Here is a 15,773-nt window from a genome sequence, read left to right on the forward strand (position 1 = left end):
ATGATCTTCCAGGTATGTTATAAAACTCAACACAGTTTTGGTAGTTACGGCTTCGGCGGGTAGGCGGTTCCATGGGGGTTAAACGCCATGAAAAAACATCTCCTGTTCTCAGTGCTACATTATGGCTTGTTGAGCTTGAACCTGTTGCTCCTTGTTTATGATACAGCTGACCTGAAGAAGAAAATATCCGGATCAACATCCTCTAATTAACTTGTTCAGTATTTTAAAAGTTACAATGACTTCCGCCCTGTCATGCCTGGTCTGCAGTGTTGGTAGCCCTGTGGCTCTCAAGCATACGAGAAATGACTTAGCTCTGGAATAACTTTTGTTGCCCGGTGTTGCATTTTCTCCGGAGCAGCTATGTCCTTCTGAAGATGAAGGTCTCCATGCTAGGATACAGTAATCCAAATGGAAGCGTACCAGAGATTTATACAGCTGAACCATTTCCTTCTTTTCCTTATAGCCAAAAGTACGCTTCATTATCCCAAGAGTTTGGTTAGCTTTTTTTACTGTTGCTCCCACCTGTTGTGCAACATTTAATGAGTGGTGGATTTTGACTCCAAGGTCCTTTAATGGCTAAATAAAAAAGGCATTTAAATATGTAGGGCTACTCTCCAAATTCCCCTACTATATACCTCGCCCGTAATGATAACACTATATTACTCGTTACTTATATGCTAATTATAAACTCCATCTAATATTTCACTGTATAAATACTTAAATTATCCGCAACTCTCCTATAATACCCCGTTAATATCTCTCAACTTCAGGGCACCACTCCTGTGCCAGGTAAGTTACGGGCTCACCATAGCCCGTGCTACTTGGAACTTGTTCCGAGTAGCTGAATTTATAATAACAACAACAACTCTCAACATTATTACGTGGGATGAACCCAGTAAGTTGCCTCGTCGGCTTTGGTTGTGCTGAGACTTCTTCTACCTGATCTGGTGTAGCCTCTGACGGAGGCAGCAAAGGACTTACTGTAGCCTCTGACGGAGGCAGCATAGGACTTACTGTAGCCTCTGACGGAGGCAGCAAAGGACTTACTGTAGCCTCTGACGGAGGCAGCAAAGGACTTACTGTAGCCTCTGACGGAGGCAGCATAGGACTTACTGTAGCCTCTGACGGAGGCAGCATAGGACTTACTGTAGCCTCTGACGGAGGCAGCAAAGGACTTACTGTAGCCTCTGACGGAGGCAGCAAAGGACTTACTGTAGCCTCTGACGGAGGCAGCAAAGGACTTACTGTAGCCTCTGACGGAGGCAGCAAAGGACTTACTGTAGCCTCTGACGGAGGCAGCAAAGGACTTACTGTAGCCTCTGACGGAGGCAGCATAGGACTTACTGTAGCCTCTGACGGAGGCAGCATAGGACTTACTGTAGCCTCTGACGGAGGCAGCAAAGGACTTACTGTAGCCTCTGACGGAGGCAGCATAGGACTTACTGTAGCCTCTGACGGAGGCAGCATAGGACTTACTGTAGCCTCTGACGGAGGCAGCAAAGGACTTACTGTAGCCTCTGACGGAGGCAGCATAGGACTTACTGTAGCCTCTGACGGAGGCAGCATAGGACTTACTGTAGCCTCTGACGGAGGCAGCAAAGGACTTACTGTAGCCTCTGACGGAGGCAGCAAAGGACTTACTGTAGCCTCTGACGGAGGCAGCAAAGGACTTACTGTAGCCTCTGACGGAGGCAGCAAAGGACTTACTGTAGCCTCTGACGGAGGCAGCAAAGGACTTACTGTAGCCTCTGACGGAGGCAGCAAAGGACTTACTGTAGCCTCTGACGGAGGCAGCAAAGGACTTACTGTAGCCTCTGACGGAGGCAGCAAAGGACTTACTGTAGCCTCTGACGGAGGCAGCAAAGGACTTACTGTAGCCTCTGACGGAGGCAGCAAAGGACTTACTGTAGCCTCTGGCGGAGGCAGCAAAGAACTTCCTGCAGCCTGCGGTGAAATCGACACATCTTTGTGCGTCGTTGGACGTTGTGGTTGCTGGTTAGCGTCTACCGTCCTGCAACTTGAAAAAAGGTATTTGCTGATTGATATTACTGTAGCTTCAAGTTGTGGACATTCAAGCAGAGCGGGCAGTGTGATGACTCTTTATCTAAGACCTGCCATAAGACTACATTTTTAGTACTGTTGTCATAAAGAGAATTCCCATTTTCGAATCAAGGACCCGATCGAATAAAGCAATGGCAACTGCCTGGAGAAGCGGACTGATCAAGTGGCTTCGTATGTCTGCGGAAGGTGGGAGAATTCACAGCAAAAGAGCACGAAAATAGTCTCTCTCTCTCGTGCTGGGTAATGATTAGTGATTCCGTTGTTGGGGACAGGAAGCCTGTGCTTATGTTTATTGAGGTCCATCTGGACCAACTACTGATGCAACCCACAATAACTGCCCCTATTTACTGCAAGGTGAACAGAGGCATTAGATGAAATTCATTTATTTATTTATATATATACAAGAAGTTACATTGGGTTTATGAGAGTACATAGCATGATGTGTTTACATTCTTGTAAAGCCGTGAAACTTCCTGGATTGGTAAAATGAAACGTTCCAACCGTTTCTGTCTTGCCCAGGGACTGTACCGGGGGTCCTGCCATTATAGTTACGTTAGGTTTTATTAGTAATACAAACCCTTTTCGGTTTGTCTAAATTCAATAGCACCGAATTAAACTTTCTAGTTGGCCATTACGTTATTATATGTACGATGGGCGACATCGTTACTATAAGCACTATCTAAACAAGAGGATGGGCTGGAATATCTAGTGGTCATTTCACTTTGTCTCAAGTCTACTCGAATTTGTTGCAGTTCTCGGTATACTAATACTGTCCTCGGGAGTCTGGCCCTAGCTTCGGTACGGGGCGGACGTGTTGAATCGGCGCTCCAGTAGTTGGTGTTGTTTGCCCGTTTCGGCTGGTTGGGGGCGGGTGTGTCTCTGCTCGCCTGTGCTGACGTGGCGTTACGATGGGGGTCCCTCTACCCCCTGTCGTCCGGGCTCAGTCTGTGGGACTAGAGTTCTCTGTGCGGGCTGGTTACCCGGAGATTGCCCTGGCTTGTGAAATGCTCTCTGTCCCTGTGTTTGCGATTTATGGGGTCGAGTTGGTAACGGCCCGTAGGGCAGTTGTGAAGTTTGCAGAGGAGGTGGCGTATCGCGATTTTCTCCAGCGATACGAGGGGCGGACACTGCCCCTGCCGGATGGTGCGGGCACTGTCACCCTCTCGGATAGGAGTGGTGCACTTACTTACATCAGTGTGCATGGGGCTCCCTTGGAGTTTCCAGAGGCTCTGCTACAGCGGTATTTCGGCCGATTTGGCGCAGTTGTTAGTGTGAGAGTGAACGTGGTGTCTTCTAGTCCTCTTAAGGGTGTGAGGTCTAACATTCGCACCCTGGGCATGAGACTCCGGGCGGATATTCCGTCCTCTGTGCGCCTTATGGGGTACAACGTTCGGGTGTTTTACGCCCGTCAGCCGCGGACGTGTTATCGTTGTGGTCTTTTGGGCCATCAGGCTGCTGACTGTTCTGCGCCTCCTGTTGCACCAGTGAATCTCTTCAGTGAGGAGGATTTTCCGCCCCTTCCTGTGGGGGATGATTCGGTGGGTATGGACGTCTCTTCGGCTGAGGAGGTGCCCTCTGTAGCAGCTGTTGCTCCGCCTGTTGCGCCCCCTGTTGTTGCCGCATCTCCTCCGGAGGTTGGGTCCTCGCCTAGTGCTCCAGCTGGTGTCCCTGAGCCTCTTCCGCCTGCCGTTTGCTCAGACCCCTCGTCTTCCAGTTCTTCCTCTGCTGTGTCTGTCACGGTTCCTGCGCCCTCGCCGTCTGTTCCGGCTGTGCTGGGAGCTGAGGTGGTTCCGGCATTTCCTCCTGTGCCTGGCCTGGTGCCCCGTGTGGTTGAGGAGGCTGCCGTGCTGCGGCGTGCGTCGGTTCGCTCGGTTGGTGCTGCGCGGGTCGCTGAGTCTGCCTCCGGGTCTGATGATGTGCGGCCCGAGCCTAAGCGTTCCCGGCGTTCTTCTGCGTGGGCTGATGTTGGCGAATTCGAAGAGTGTCGTCCTTCCGTTGACGGTGGAGTGGCTCCGGATGTGGTGCACACTACGGTGGTGGCGGAGATACACTTGCCTGAGGATGCCGGTGTTTCGGCCTCACCTTCTGGTTCGGTGTCCGAGGGTCCTGCTTCAGGTGCGTTGCCTGCGTCGGATGGCTCCGGTTCTTCGTGGGCGGTGGTTCCCCCTGCTGTAGTTGGTGGTGAGCGGGGTGGCCTGGTGGTGATGTTGAGAAAGGATGCTCGCTCTGGATGTTCTGTGGCGCCTTCCTCGTTACCCGTTTCCTCGGCAGCGGTCTTGCCGCCTCTTCCGTTTCCTGCAGTCCCTTCCGTGTCTCCTGCGGTATCCGTGGAAGTGCTATCGTCTCAGCGTCCGGCACCTGCTCCGACGAAGAAGGCGTGGCAGGCTCGGCGACCCTCGTCCGCTTCTCCGGTGTCGTCTGCTTCCTCGAAGGGCGTGGTTAGCGCTCCCCAGCCTCGTTATGCGACTTGCGTCAGTGACCTTGGGCGTTGGCCGATGCCGCCAGATATAGATGTTCCCGAGTTTATGATACCCGCTCGAGCGCGGGGGGTCGAAAACCCTACCGACCTTGAAGATCTCGTCTGGGAAGCTTACAAGGCGAAATATCCTCATGATCTTTTCCCGGAGAAGTACATTTCTCACGAGGATCCTCGCAAGTGATTTCTATGTATTTTGTGTTGCCTGGTTGTGGGGTGTGTATGTGAGTGGGTGGGGTGGGTATTGTTTCCCGGTTCCTGCGTGCTCCGGTTTGTATTGTTTTTTTTTGTATGGCTAGTGGGGGTGTGTGCGGTTCCTGTGCGTTTGTGTGTTCGGTTGTGGATGTCGTGTGCGCTTGCTTGTCATCTTGTGTGCCCTTCAGGCTGTTGGGGTGTGCTCTTTGTTATGCGTGCATTATGTGTTTGAGGTGTTAGCAGACTTGTTTTGTATGTTTCTCGCCTCTCTGTTTCCCTTATGTTTGTATTGCGCTGTGTTTATATTTGTGTTATGTTTGTATATGCATTTTTGTTTTGTGGTCAGCCCTTCTGGCTGGTCTTCTCTTGATTTGTTCCTTTGTCATTGTACGTGTGTGTGCTTTGTACTTTTGTTCTATGTTATATTTGTTCTGTTTTTATTGTACATTATACGCATGCTTGCATGTAAAAAAAAAAAAAAAAAAATACTGTCCTCGGTGTTTAATATAGGTAATCCAAGGTGGTAATCAGCTTCATCTTTGTCATACGTTGGCTAACTCATCAGTTCTATCATGCATACGGAAACCAATATTGGATGGGACCCATAGGAGACAGATTCTGAATTTCTCAAAGATTATTTATTTGTATTTATTTATTTACTTATATACAAGGTACATTGGGTTTGTGAGAATACATAGCATAGTATTTACAATCTTGTAAAGCCACTAGTACGCGCAGCGTTTCGGGCAGGTCCTTAATCTAACAGATAATTTTAAGTAGGTAAATTCTAGCAGAATTAATAAAATAACAAATACATTGCAAGAAAAAAATGAGACGAGAGAGATTAGTAAGTATATTAAAGCACATGGATATATTAAAGCTGATTGATTACATTGACAGCTTGATTGGTAATTTAAACAAGATTAATAGACACCGTACAGCAGATTGACAGTACATATAAGAAGACAGCAATGATCACAATGGTAAAGATGTTCGGATTAGGTACATAAAGATTGGGAGATTGGGTAGCAACAGATACAGTGCAATTTTAAAGCAAAAGGTAAAAAAACTATGAAGATGAAATTAGGTACTTTTTAGTATTGTTTTGAATGACGCAAAAGTTGGACAGCTTTTCAATTCAATAGGGAATGAGTTCCATAGACTGGGTCCCTTTATTTGCAGAGTGTTTACACAGATAAAGTTTGACTCTGGGGATATCAGAGATATTTATTTCGGGTGTGGTGATAATGGGTCCTATTACATCTGTCCAGGAAGAGTTTCAGAGCAGGATTTGCATTTAAGAACAGGGTTTTGTAAATGTAAATGTATTTTGTAAATTATTTTGTTATATCTGTGCACTGCATAAGACATAAGCACGTTAGTTATGTTTTCATGAATTGAATGCAATCTAGGATAGCAACGAGTCACTTCAAGTTCAAGTATGTTTATTGAGATAAGCAAGAAATACATCTCAAAGGGATAGAGTAGCTTAGGCTATTTCTACCCCCCAAGAGTCACTTACAATTAACGTATCAATTTTTGATACACTCACTCGTCTGAGTGTTAGGAGTATGGCATCTCTATCTGAAGAGTGGAAGCCAGTTGTTTATACGGGCTCCCCACTCAGACGCCGTCTCTAGTTGTCACAACAACTGTACTTCCATTAACACCATTGTAGAGCGGGTTATAGGAACCTCCAGCGTGAAGTTTGACATTGCCTGTGACCAGAGTATGAGTCTGGCTGAAGGCGAGGAGGTAAAGTTCGTTCCCTTAAATAATAGGCGAAGTTTGAAGATTTCCAATGTGCAAGAGATTGGTACAACTGTAATGCACAAGGGCAATAAATAAACTAACTTTTTTCTTTGTGAGAATAGAAAAAATAATATTTTTTCGGAGAACTTTTAGTTGAAAAACAATCAAATGAAATGTATCGGTTTTCTGGTTTCCTAAAATTTATATAAATAAAACCGAGTCTCGGACATTCTAGGTGCATATACCGGCCTCAAGATATCTTATATAACACTGATAACGTCCAAACGGCATCGTATGCATATAGAGATCCTTATTTTGATCAAACCGATGTCCAGGATCGGGCGGCGGCCATCTGCTCCCACCTTGCTTTCCTCTCATTTTTTTTTAAACGGGTGGGTGCAGGACGGACGGACGGACGGACGGACGGACGGACGGACACACACACACACACACACACACACACACACACACACACACACACACACACACACACACACACACACACACACACACACACACACACACACACACACACACAGAGAGAGACAGAGAGAGTGAAGCAGGGCAAGAGTTACTGGGAGGTGGTGTGCGTGTGGGAGCGGCGTCAACACAACAGACATTAGTATCGGGCTCTTGTGTGGTGGGAGCCGTGAACGACCAGCCTCCTGGGTGGTATGAGACAGGTTTCTGAACAGTAAGAGATGGCGTATTGCTTATTTGGCGCGCGTTCTGGACGGCCTGAGAATATTTCGGTGCATTAGAGAGCAAGAGAGTGTACCCGCCTATAGTTGTGCTTGCAGGGGGTTGCATGAGCTCTGGCTCTTTGGTCCCGCCTCTCAACCGTCAATCAACTGGTGTACAGGTTCCTGAGCCTACTAAAAGTATACCGGATGTCAATTGTTTGATCGATTCATTTATTATGCACCCCATGCCCAAGGGCGGTGGTGGAAAGGGTTACAGAGGGAGGGAAGGATGGCCAGCCCATCAACACACACAACACGGTGTGTAGATGTGTCACCTGTGCTTGTGTTACCTTTCCAGTAACCACTCACAGGATGGGGTATGGTGTGCCTCTGCCACCCACACTACCACTGGGGGTTGATATGACACCAGACCTGTCCCCTGGAGCCCACATCAAAAGGATAACATCAGCGGCGTATACAAGGCTGGCATAGCACTGAAAATAAACAGCAATAAAACCAAAGCAATGACCGTTAAGGTGAGAACTCAAGACAGACTCGCAATACATGGACACGAAATTGAGTGGGTTTGCTCTTTTCAATACCTAGGAGTCATAATAAACAACCAGTTGAAATTCACTCAAGAAATTTAATATCTTCGGCAACGTTGTAAAGCCAGAAACTCAGCTTTGCGCTCCCTGACAAATCTTAGAGATGTTGCATCTCTACCAGTACTCAAAATGTACTACATTCAAGCAGTTAGGTCACTCATTGACTATGCTGCTCCTGCTCTTACATCCCTCAGTGATAACCAATGGCAGAAACTGGAAGTGTCTCAAAGTGATGCCCCTCAGAACAATGCTGGGAGCACCTATATGGACGCGTCGAGAGACTAAGAATGGAAACCAACTTACCAGCCTTAGAAAACAGGATCAAATAAAGAATAGCCGCCATAACAACAAAACTTGTTGGAACCACCGCCAGACTGTCAATCAAAGATAGCATACACAGATCGCTCCACAGAAACCTTCAATATAGAACAAGTGCATGGTCAGATAATCTGGTCAAGATTCTAGAGAAAGTTGACTCGGAAATGGACCATTAAAAACAAAGGAGAAGATAGACCATATCAACACTTTCGGCAGCCTCCTCCATGGGAAAAATCGAGTCCAAAGATAATCATTGAAGGATTACCAGTTAAAAAATCATCATGTGACCCGCAGAGGGTCAAAGCAGTCATAGAACAACAAATGAAAACCATCTCAAGACCTACAACCACTCACATCTTCACAGACGGATCAGTTGATCAAGAAAGAGGTTCTGCTGAGGCAGCAGTTTACACTACCAACCATGAAGCTTACTGGAGCATGAATAGTGGGTGCTCAACATTGCAAACAGAATTATATGCCATGAAGGAGGCCATAAACTATACAATTGAGAATAATTTACATGATGTCATCATTCATACAGACTCTAAATCTTCGCTCCAGGCATTGTTATCCAGCCACCACAGAGATAATATACAACTCATCACAGAAATCATCACATATCGGAAAAGAAGCACACAATCTAGGGCTGTCAATCACCCTAAATTGGATACCAAGTCACATTGGCATAGATGGTAATGAAAAGGCAGACTTACTAGCAAAAACTGCCACTGCTCTACCTGTCGTACAGGTTCAAATACCTCCAAATGTTTCACAGATTAAGGAACAAATCAAGAAAAAAATACTCCCAACTATCAAAAGTTGCCACAAACCCAAAGTAGCGAAAGGAAGATCCACTGAGATATGGTACGAACAAGCCACTGGGTACTCCTCTTTCAAGCTTGGCAAAAAGATATCCAGAGACATTGCAGTAGCCATACACAGACTCAGACTTGGTTACAAGTGCCGCTGGGAGGTAATGAACCCAATAGTTTAAGAGTGTCACATCTGTGGAACAGAAGCAGAGGCGCCACTATTGCACTACTTACTGGAATGTGAAGCTACTGAAGCCCTGAGCATCAAACTCAACATTAATCCAACGACAGCAGCTGCATTAGATGCACATTCCACCGCAACTACAATGGTTAGAAAAGCCGTTGAAGAATGGGACACACTAGTGAACATTCTGCATCTACATCCGCCATCTACATTACATTTAATGTTATTAAAACTAGACTAAAACCAGTGAGCTAAAACAAAAGCGAAAAAGACACAGGGGAAAAAGAAGGAAACTCCACCTCCATTTAAAACTTAAATGGAGGTGGAGCCCCAAATACCACAGTAACAAGGTTATCACGAATAACCGAACTCAATTACAGGTTCACCATAGCCCGTGCTACATGGACATTTCGTTCTGAGTAGTTAAATCTAAACCAACAAACAATAAGCAAGGCAGGCGAACGTAAGAACTGCCTTCAGAAACTTCTGTAAGGAATCATTTAGAACCTTGTATACCTCATATGTAAGACCAATACTGGCATATGCGGCTCCAGCGTGGAGTCCACATCAAATCAAACACAAAATGAGGCTAGAAAAGGTTCAGAGGTATGCCACCAAACTAGTCCTCGAGCTGAGAGGAATGAGCTATGAGGAAAGATTATTGGAACTGAACCTCACGACACTGGAAGACAGAAGAGTTAGGGAAAACTTGATCACTACCAACAAAATTCTCAGAGGAATTGACAAGGTAGATAAAGATAAACTGTTGATAAACAGGTGGTACGCGAACAAGGGGACACAGGTGGAAACTGAGTACCCAAATGAGCCACAAGGACATTAGAAATAACTTTTTCAGTGTCAGAGTAGTTAACAGATGAAATGCATTAAGCAGTGATGTGGTGGAGGCAGACTCCATACACAGTTTCAAATATAGATATGTCAGAGCCCATTAGGCTCAGGAATCTGTACACCATTAACGGTTGAGAGGAGGGACCAAAGAGCCAAAGCTCAACCCCCGCAAGCACAACTAGGTGAGTACAAGACAACGACATTTTATCTAACCTAACTCACCTATCGAAAATGTAAAGTGATTTTACGATTACTTGTGATGTGTGTGTAAATACCAGAACACGTTGTGTTGAGCGGGGTGAGAATAGCAGCCTAGCTCATCTCTTTGTATCGCAATATCATTTCAATTAAAAAGTCATGTTAGCCTCGCATAACCAGAAGATGTAGGTTTATAAACCAATAAAAGGATCTATGTACGAAACGTTCCTGTATGATATTATTATCTCGTTTAAGGATTTGATAAAATAACTGAGGCCAAAATACGCCACGAGTGTTGCCGGGTGGTGGTGTACGCGGGGGGTCAGGACTTTCCAACGCACTCACCCAACCACTGGTATAGTGGTTACGGTACTGAGCGGCCAATAGGAAGACCCTGGCCGTCTGTGTTCGACTCCTTGAAGGAGCTTTAGGCATTATAGTAATATTATATAGTTGGGCTACCTGGCAATGCCAGGATCTCTGTTTACACACAGAGATCACAATAGCATGATGTATCAAATGAACAAATCCACAAGGGCCGTGACGAGGGTTCGAACCTACGTCCGAGAGCATCCGAGATTCGAACCCTCGTCACGGCCCTTGTGGATCTTTTCATCTCTGTTTACCTTCACCCCCCCCCCACCTCTCTGCCTCAACCTGCACTTGAAATTCATCCTCACTCTCACAATCGACAGTCCCAGTGCTGGAGTGTCCATCACTGAGGCACACCGCCTCTGCCATTTCCCCATTACGCAGATGCACAGTACAAATGTAGCAGTTGATCACAATTTCACAATATCCAAGAGCGCCTACACTGCGACCGCACACGACCGCGGACTGGTCCGGACTGCTCTCTACCTCTTTCCCTTCCTGCCATTTCCTTTGCCTCTCTCCTTCATAAGAATACAAGAATGAAGGTAACTGCAGAAGGCTTATTGTCCCATACAAGGCAGCTCCTATTTATATCCTACCAATCTCATTCATATATGTTTAACCTACGCTTGAAACAATCAATGAATCCTATTTTTATAATGCTACACGGTAATTGGCTCCCCCACAAATCAACAACCCTGTTACCAAACAAGTATTTACCAAGGTCTTTCCTAAATCTAAACTTTTCCAGTTTATACCCATAGTTTCGTGTTCTATTATATGTTGATATTTTTAATATCCTATTAATATCCCTTTTACCAAAGAGTAATCACACTAACGTGACTGCATCAATGTGAAAATCCGTAAGAACCGCGAAGAGGGCTCGAACCGTCCCTCCTGTTCTCGCTGTCTCTCTCCTGTACACCAAGCGATTGACATCACACACAGAGACCACACTAACGTGATGCATCAAATGAACAAATCCACAAGGGCCGTGACGAGGATTTGTTCATTTGATCTGGCAAATCCCTTGTGGATTTGTTCAACCGATTGACAGTTTAGAAGCGGGCCCAAAGAGCCGAAGCTCAAACCCCGCAAGCACAATTAGGCAAGTACTTGGAAGCCTTTCTACACATCAAGAACGGCGAGGTCGGGTCTGTGAATTCTACACAGTACCGAGGGACTGGAGGTAGGAGGGAGGTGGATGGGGAGATACGAGGTGAGTTATAAACGCCCAAGACAGTCTGGGAGGGTTCACACTAGTTGTCAATTGCTGAGGCTTAATGGGCTGTTGCATAGTGCAGCGGGGCGCTCCTCGAGTGATGAAGGCTGCTACCAATGCTCAATGTTGCCGATAAATCCTCACTATTGTCTTCCAGCTCCCCATTACGAGGCTGTTTCCATTACAATAAACATAGTCTGTCACTGATATTCAAGTCCCAACGACCCATCTTGCGATATTAACATATATTCTAAAATTCAGTCTGTAAGGAGATTGGGGTGAATATGTAATCTGTTATAACGACCCAATAATTTAAAGTTGAACTTAACTGACTCACCAAATGCTGCTAAGAGGTTACGTTAGTTCTTCAGTAGTAATTAAGGTGTCTGTATTGATGAGGAAATCTCTGTGCAACGCGTTCTCATAAAGAAACGTCAAATGCTCGTTAATCAAGCCATCAAACCCGCTGTTTATGAATGAAAAACAGTTTACACATGACTCACAACTGATGACGTCCGAAGCAAATGTTTCGCTGATGACTTTTGTTCGAACCACAACGCTGTAAATGCTTCACCCACGTACAAATAATCGCCAACAGAACCTAAACACCTAACCTAACCTATGCCTATATATGCAAAATATGCTAATATCTTATAATATTAATTTATATTTGAGAAAATTCCCGTTTTGAATGAACAGAATGTTAAAATTGATGAATGCGTCTTTGGGGTCGACCGCTGGATGGAATGGACTTGATCTGAGGACGGGTTGTGGTAAATAGGTACCCAGTTGTTAGTTTTATGTGGGGCTGCATCTTGGGCAGGGTCAGTAATTAGACTCTTTTGGGGGGGGGGTGGACCTCGATATAAGCCTAACATGTATTATATGTATAAACTGGCTGCCTGTCCCCCGACACAATGTATTACTACATTGTAGTGTGACAGAATCCATAAAAGAATAATATGACAATTATAAAAGCAAGCAAAGATGGCGGCCACTGACACTAATAATAAATGTATATCATAAATATAATTGAAACAAAAAAATAATAAAAAGATAACAAATTTGTTAAACATGAACGGCCATTTATAAAACCATGTTGCGACTCAATTATTAATTTATGTTTTTCAAGATGAAGACGAATTTTATTTGCTATTGTAGATTCGAGTAGCTTTCCCACAATAGACGTTAGAAAGTTACTCGAATCTATAATAGCAAATAAAATTCGTCTTCATCTTGAAAAACATAAATTAATAATTGAGTCGCAACATGGTTTTATAAATGGCCGTTCATGTTTAACAAATTTATCTTTTTATTCTAGCATTGTTGAGGCAGTTGATAGTGGTAAGGATTGCGATGTTGTGTACCTTGACTTTAGCAAAGCTTTTGATACAGTGCCACATGAAAGACTGATTAAAAAGTTAGAGTCTCATGGTATTGGGGGTGCTATATTAAGCTGGATTAGGGCATGGCTATACCAAAGGAAACAGAGAGTTAGTATAAATGGAGTCAAGTCAGAGTGGGAAAATGTTGTAAGTGGGGTGCCTCAGGGCTCTGTCCTGGGACCTCTGATGTTTATAATATATATAAATGATTTAGATTCAGGTTTGAGTAGCAACATTTGGAAATTTGCCGATGATACGAAAATCGGTAGGGAAATTAATTCGGAGGAGGACTCACTATCACTTCAAGTTGATCTAGATAGGGTTTTGAAATGGTCGAAGGATTGGCAGATGCAGTTTAATGCTGATAAATGTAAAGTTCTGAGGTTAGGTAATGATGATAGGGTTACAAGATACGAGCTAGATGGTGTTGAAATTGCGAAGTCGAATTGCGAAAGAGATCTGGGAGTTATGATTAGTAAGAATTTAAAACAAAAGGATCAATGCATAAATGTTCGTAATAAGGCAAATCGGACACTTGGATTTATTAATCGCAGCGTTAGTAACAAGACACCTGGTGTGGTTCTCAAGCTATATCTTGCTCTAGTTAGGCCCCATTTAGATTATGCAGTTCAGTTTTGGTCGCCGTATTATAGAATGGATATAAATTCACTTGAGCGTGTCCAGCGTAGGATGACTAAGTTAATTCCCCAAATTAGAAATCTTTCATATGAAGAAAGATTAACAAATCTTAAGTTGCATTCACTGGAAAGGCGAAGAGTTAGGGGTGACATGATAGAGGTTTACAAGTGGGTGAATGGACATAACAAAGGGGATATTAATAGGGTATTAAAAGTATCAACACAAGACAGAACACGAAACAATGGGTATAAATTGGATAAGTTTAGATTTAGGAAAGACTTGGGTAAATACTGGTTCAGTAACAGGGTTGTTGATTTGTGGAACCAATTGCCGCGTAACATTGTGGAGGTGGGGTCCCTCGATTGTTTCAAGCATGGGTTGGACATGTATATGAGTGGGATTGGGTGGTTATAAATAGGAGCTGCCTCGTATGGGCCAACAGGCCTTCTGCAGTTGCCTTTGTTCTTATGTTCTTATGTTCTTATGAAACAGTGCTTCTCTTAGAAGCATTTAATATGGTTCTCCTAAAATGACACTCTGACCTCCCTCACTCAGAGGACATAGATATTGTTTGCCTGTAGGAAAGTCTAATTCCTGCTGGTAAACCCGATCAAAATTCGCCAAACTACAAGTGCTATAATCCCAGATAAAAAAAACATTTGTCATTTATGTTAAAAATTCACCTTCAGTCTCGGGAGACGATGGAGTTGTGCTCTGGTTTCCAGGGCGCATAGCCTGGGTAGGTCAATATGGAGGAGAAGCTGTTACCCATGCAGCAGGTCTCCCCTCTCCACGTTGCTGGAATTATCCAATGGGAAGGCGACACCAATACACATGGTTCCAGCACCGTCGCAGGAGCTGCCAGAACGAGGTCGACGTCAACGACGAACTGCCTTAGGGGTTCCAACTCCGGATTTTTTCTCGAGGTTGACTCCTGAAGCCTTTCCCAAAAGAGGGGTATGGCCGCAAAGCAGCGGAGGTTTGAAATCAAGGTTTTCTTTCCCCAAGATGAGCTGCCTTCCTAGGCTATCGAGTCCCATCTACCAGGAGCAGCTGGTTTTAAGGCGCCAGAGGCACGCTCTCGCCCCTTCTCCTGTCGGTAAAAGCAGTTCCGCCGGACTTAAAGACTAAGCCACCCGTGCAGGCCAGGAGTTGGACTTGGTTATCAGAGGCTATTGAAAACACACACCATACGGGAGCTTTTTTTTCAGAGGTAATTGGAGCTCGTCCCCTCTTATCACCCCCATGGCTATGCCAACTCCTTGGAACCAGGGAATTAGGTTCAGCCCTCAAAACGGTGTAAATATTAGAACAGCAAGTATTATGTACTGTACTTATCATATATAAGGTCTCGAGTAGACTATCATGCACCAGCTTTAAATGCAAAATGACAAAAGTATTGACACTGGAAAAAATGTAAACTGAAGCCCTCAGAATTATATATGGCTGTCCAATAACCAGCAAAGTTATAAATGTGCAGAAAAAACTATGTACACCTAGCAATCAAGATATAATATTTGAAATAAATCTTATGATGGGACTAAAGCCTCAATTCAAATTTAATTCAACCGGTTAATATAGTGTTCAGTCACTCGGAATAATGCACAACAAATGGAGTCATATCGGCAGCACTGGGGAGGGGGGGGGCGTTTAATTTCCAGTAGCTGTGCTGTAGACTGAGTGCGGAGTATCTCATTGATTCTGAAGCTTCATGTTCGTTTCATTCGAGTTGAGTTGAAAGAGATATCAATCAGCGTTGGGAGCTCCATCGCTGGCTGATTCAGAGGCTATGAGAGGAGCTCTGATAAGCCAACAGGGACGCGCGCCACTAATGAGACGCGCCACACAATTCTTGTTCTACCCTCCACTCACAAAGATTCTGTCTCATATACCGTGATTGAAACTACCGATCCAACGCAGCCAACACACATGACAGTATTTGAGCGAATACCTATTTTTACGTTAGCTTTCCTATCAATATTGCTCTTTAGAATTTCCTTTCACTACAAATACTTTTTT

The 15,773-nt window shown here is 44.8% G+C and overlaps 1 protein-coding gene across 1 annotated transcript in view; it reads left to right on the forward strand.

The window, feature by feature from the left end:
- The window catches only part of LOC123769662 (PE-PGRS family protein PE_PGRS30-like), a 22,611-nt gene continuing 6,838 nt past the window's right edge, over positions 1 to 15,773 (forward strand). Inside the window, exons 1-5 of the mRNA XM_069308850.1 lie at positions 1 to 12; positions 771 to 789; positions 954 to 2,028; positions 4,363 to 4,499; positions 6,411 to 6,548. Coding sequence (XP_069164951.1) covers positions 1 to 12; positions 771 to 789; positions 954 to 2,028; positions 4,363 to 4,499; positions 6,411 to 6,548 — 1,381 coding nt within the window. The remainder of the gene's footprint in view (positions 13 to 770; positions 790 to 953; positions 2,029 to 4,362; positions 4,500 to 6,410; positions 6,549 to 15,773) is intronic.

The sequence above is a fragment of the Procambarus clarkii genome, chromosome 63 (genome assembly GCF_040958095.1).
Source record: "Procambarus clarkii isolate CNS0578487 chromosome 63, FALCON_Pclarkii_2.0, whole genome shotgun sequence".
In the NCBI taxonomy this organism is placed as follows: domain Eukaryota; kingdom Metazoa; phylum Arthropoda; class Malacostraca; order Decapoda; family Cambaridae; genus Procambarus; species Procambarus clarkii.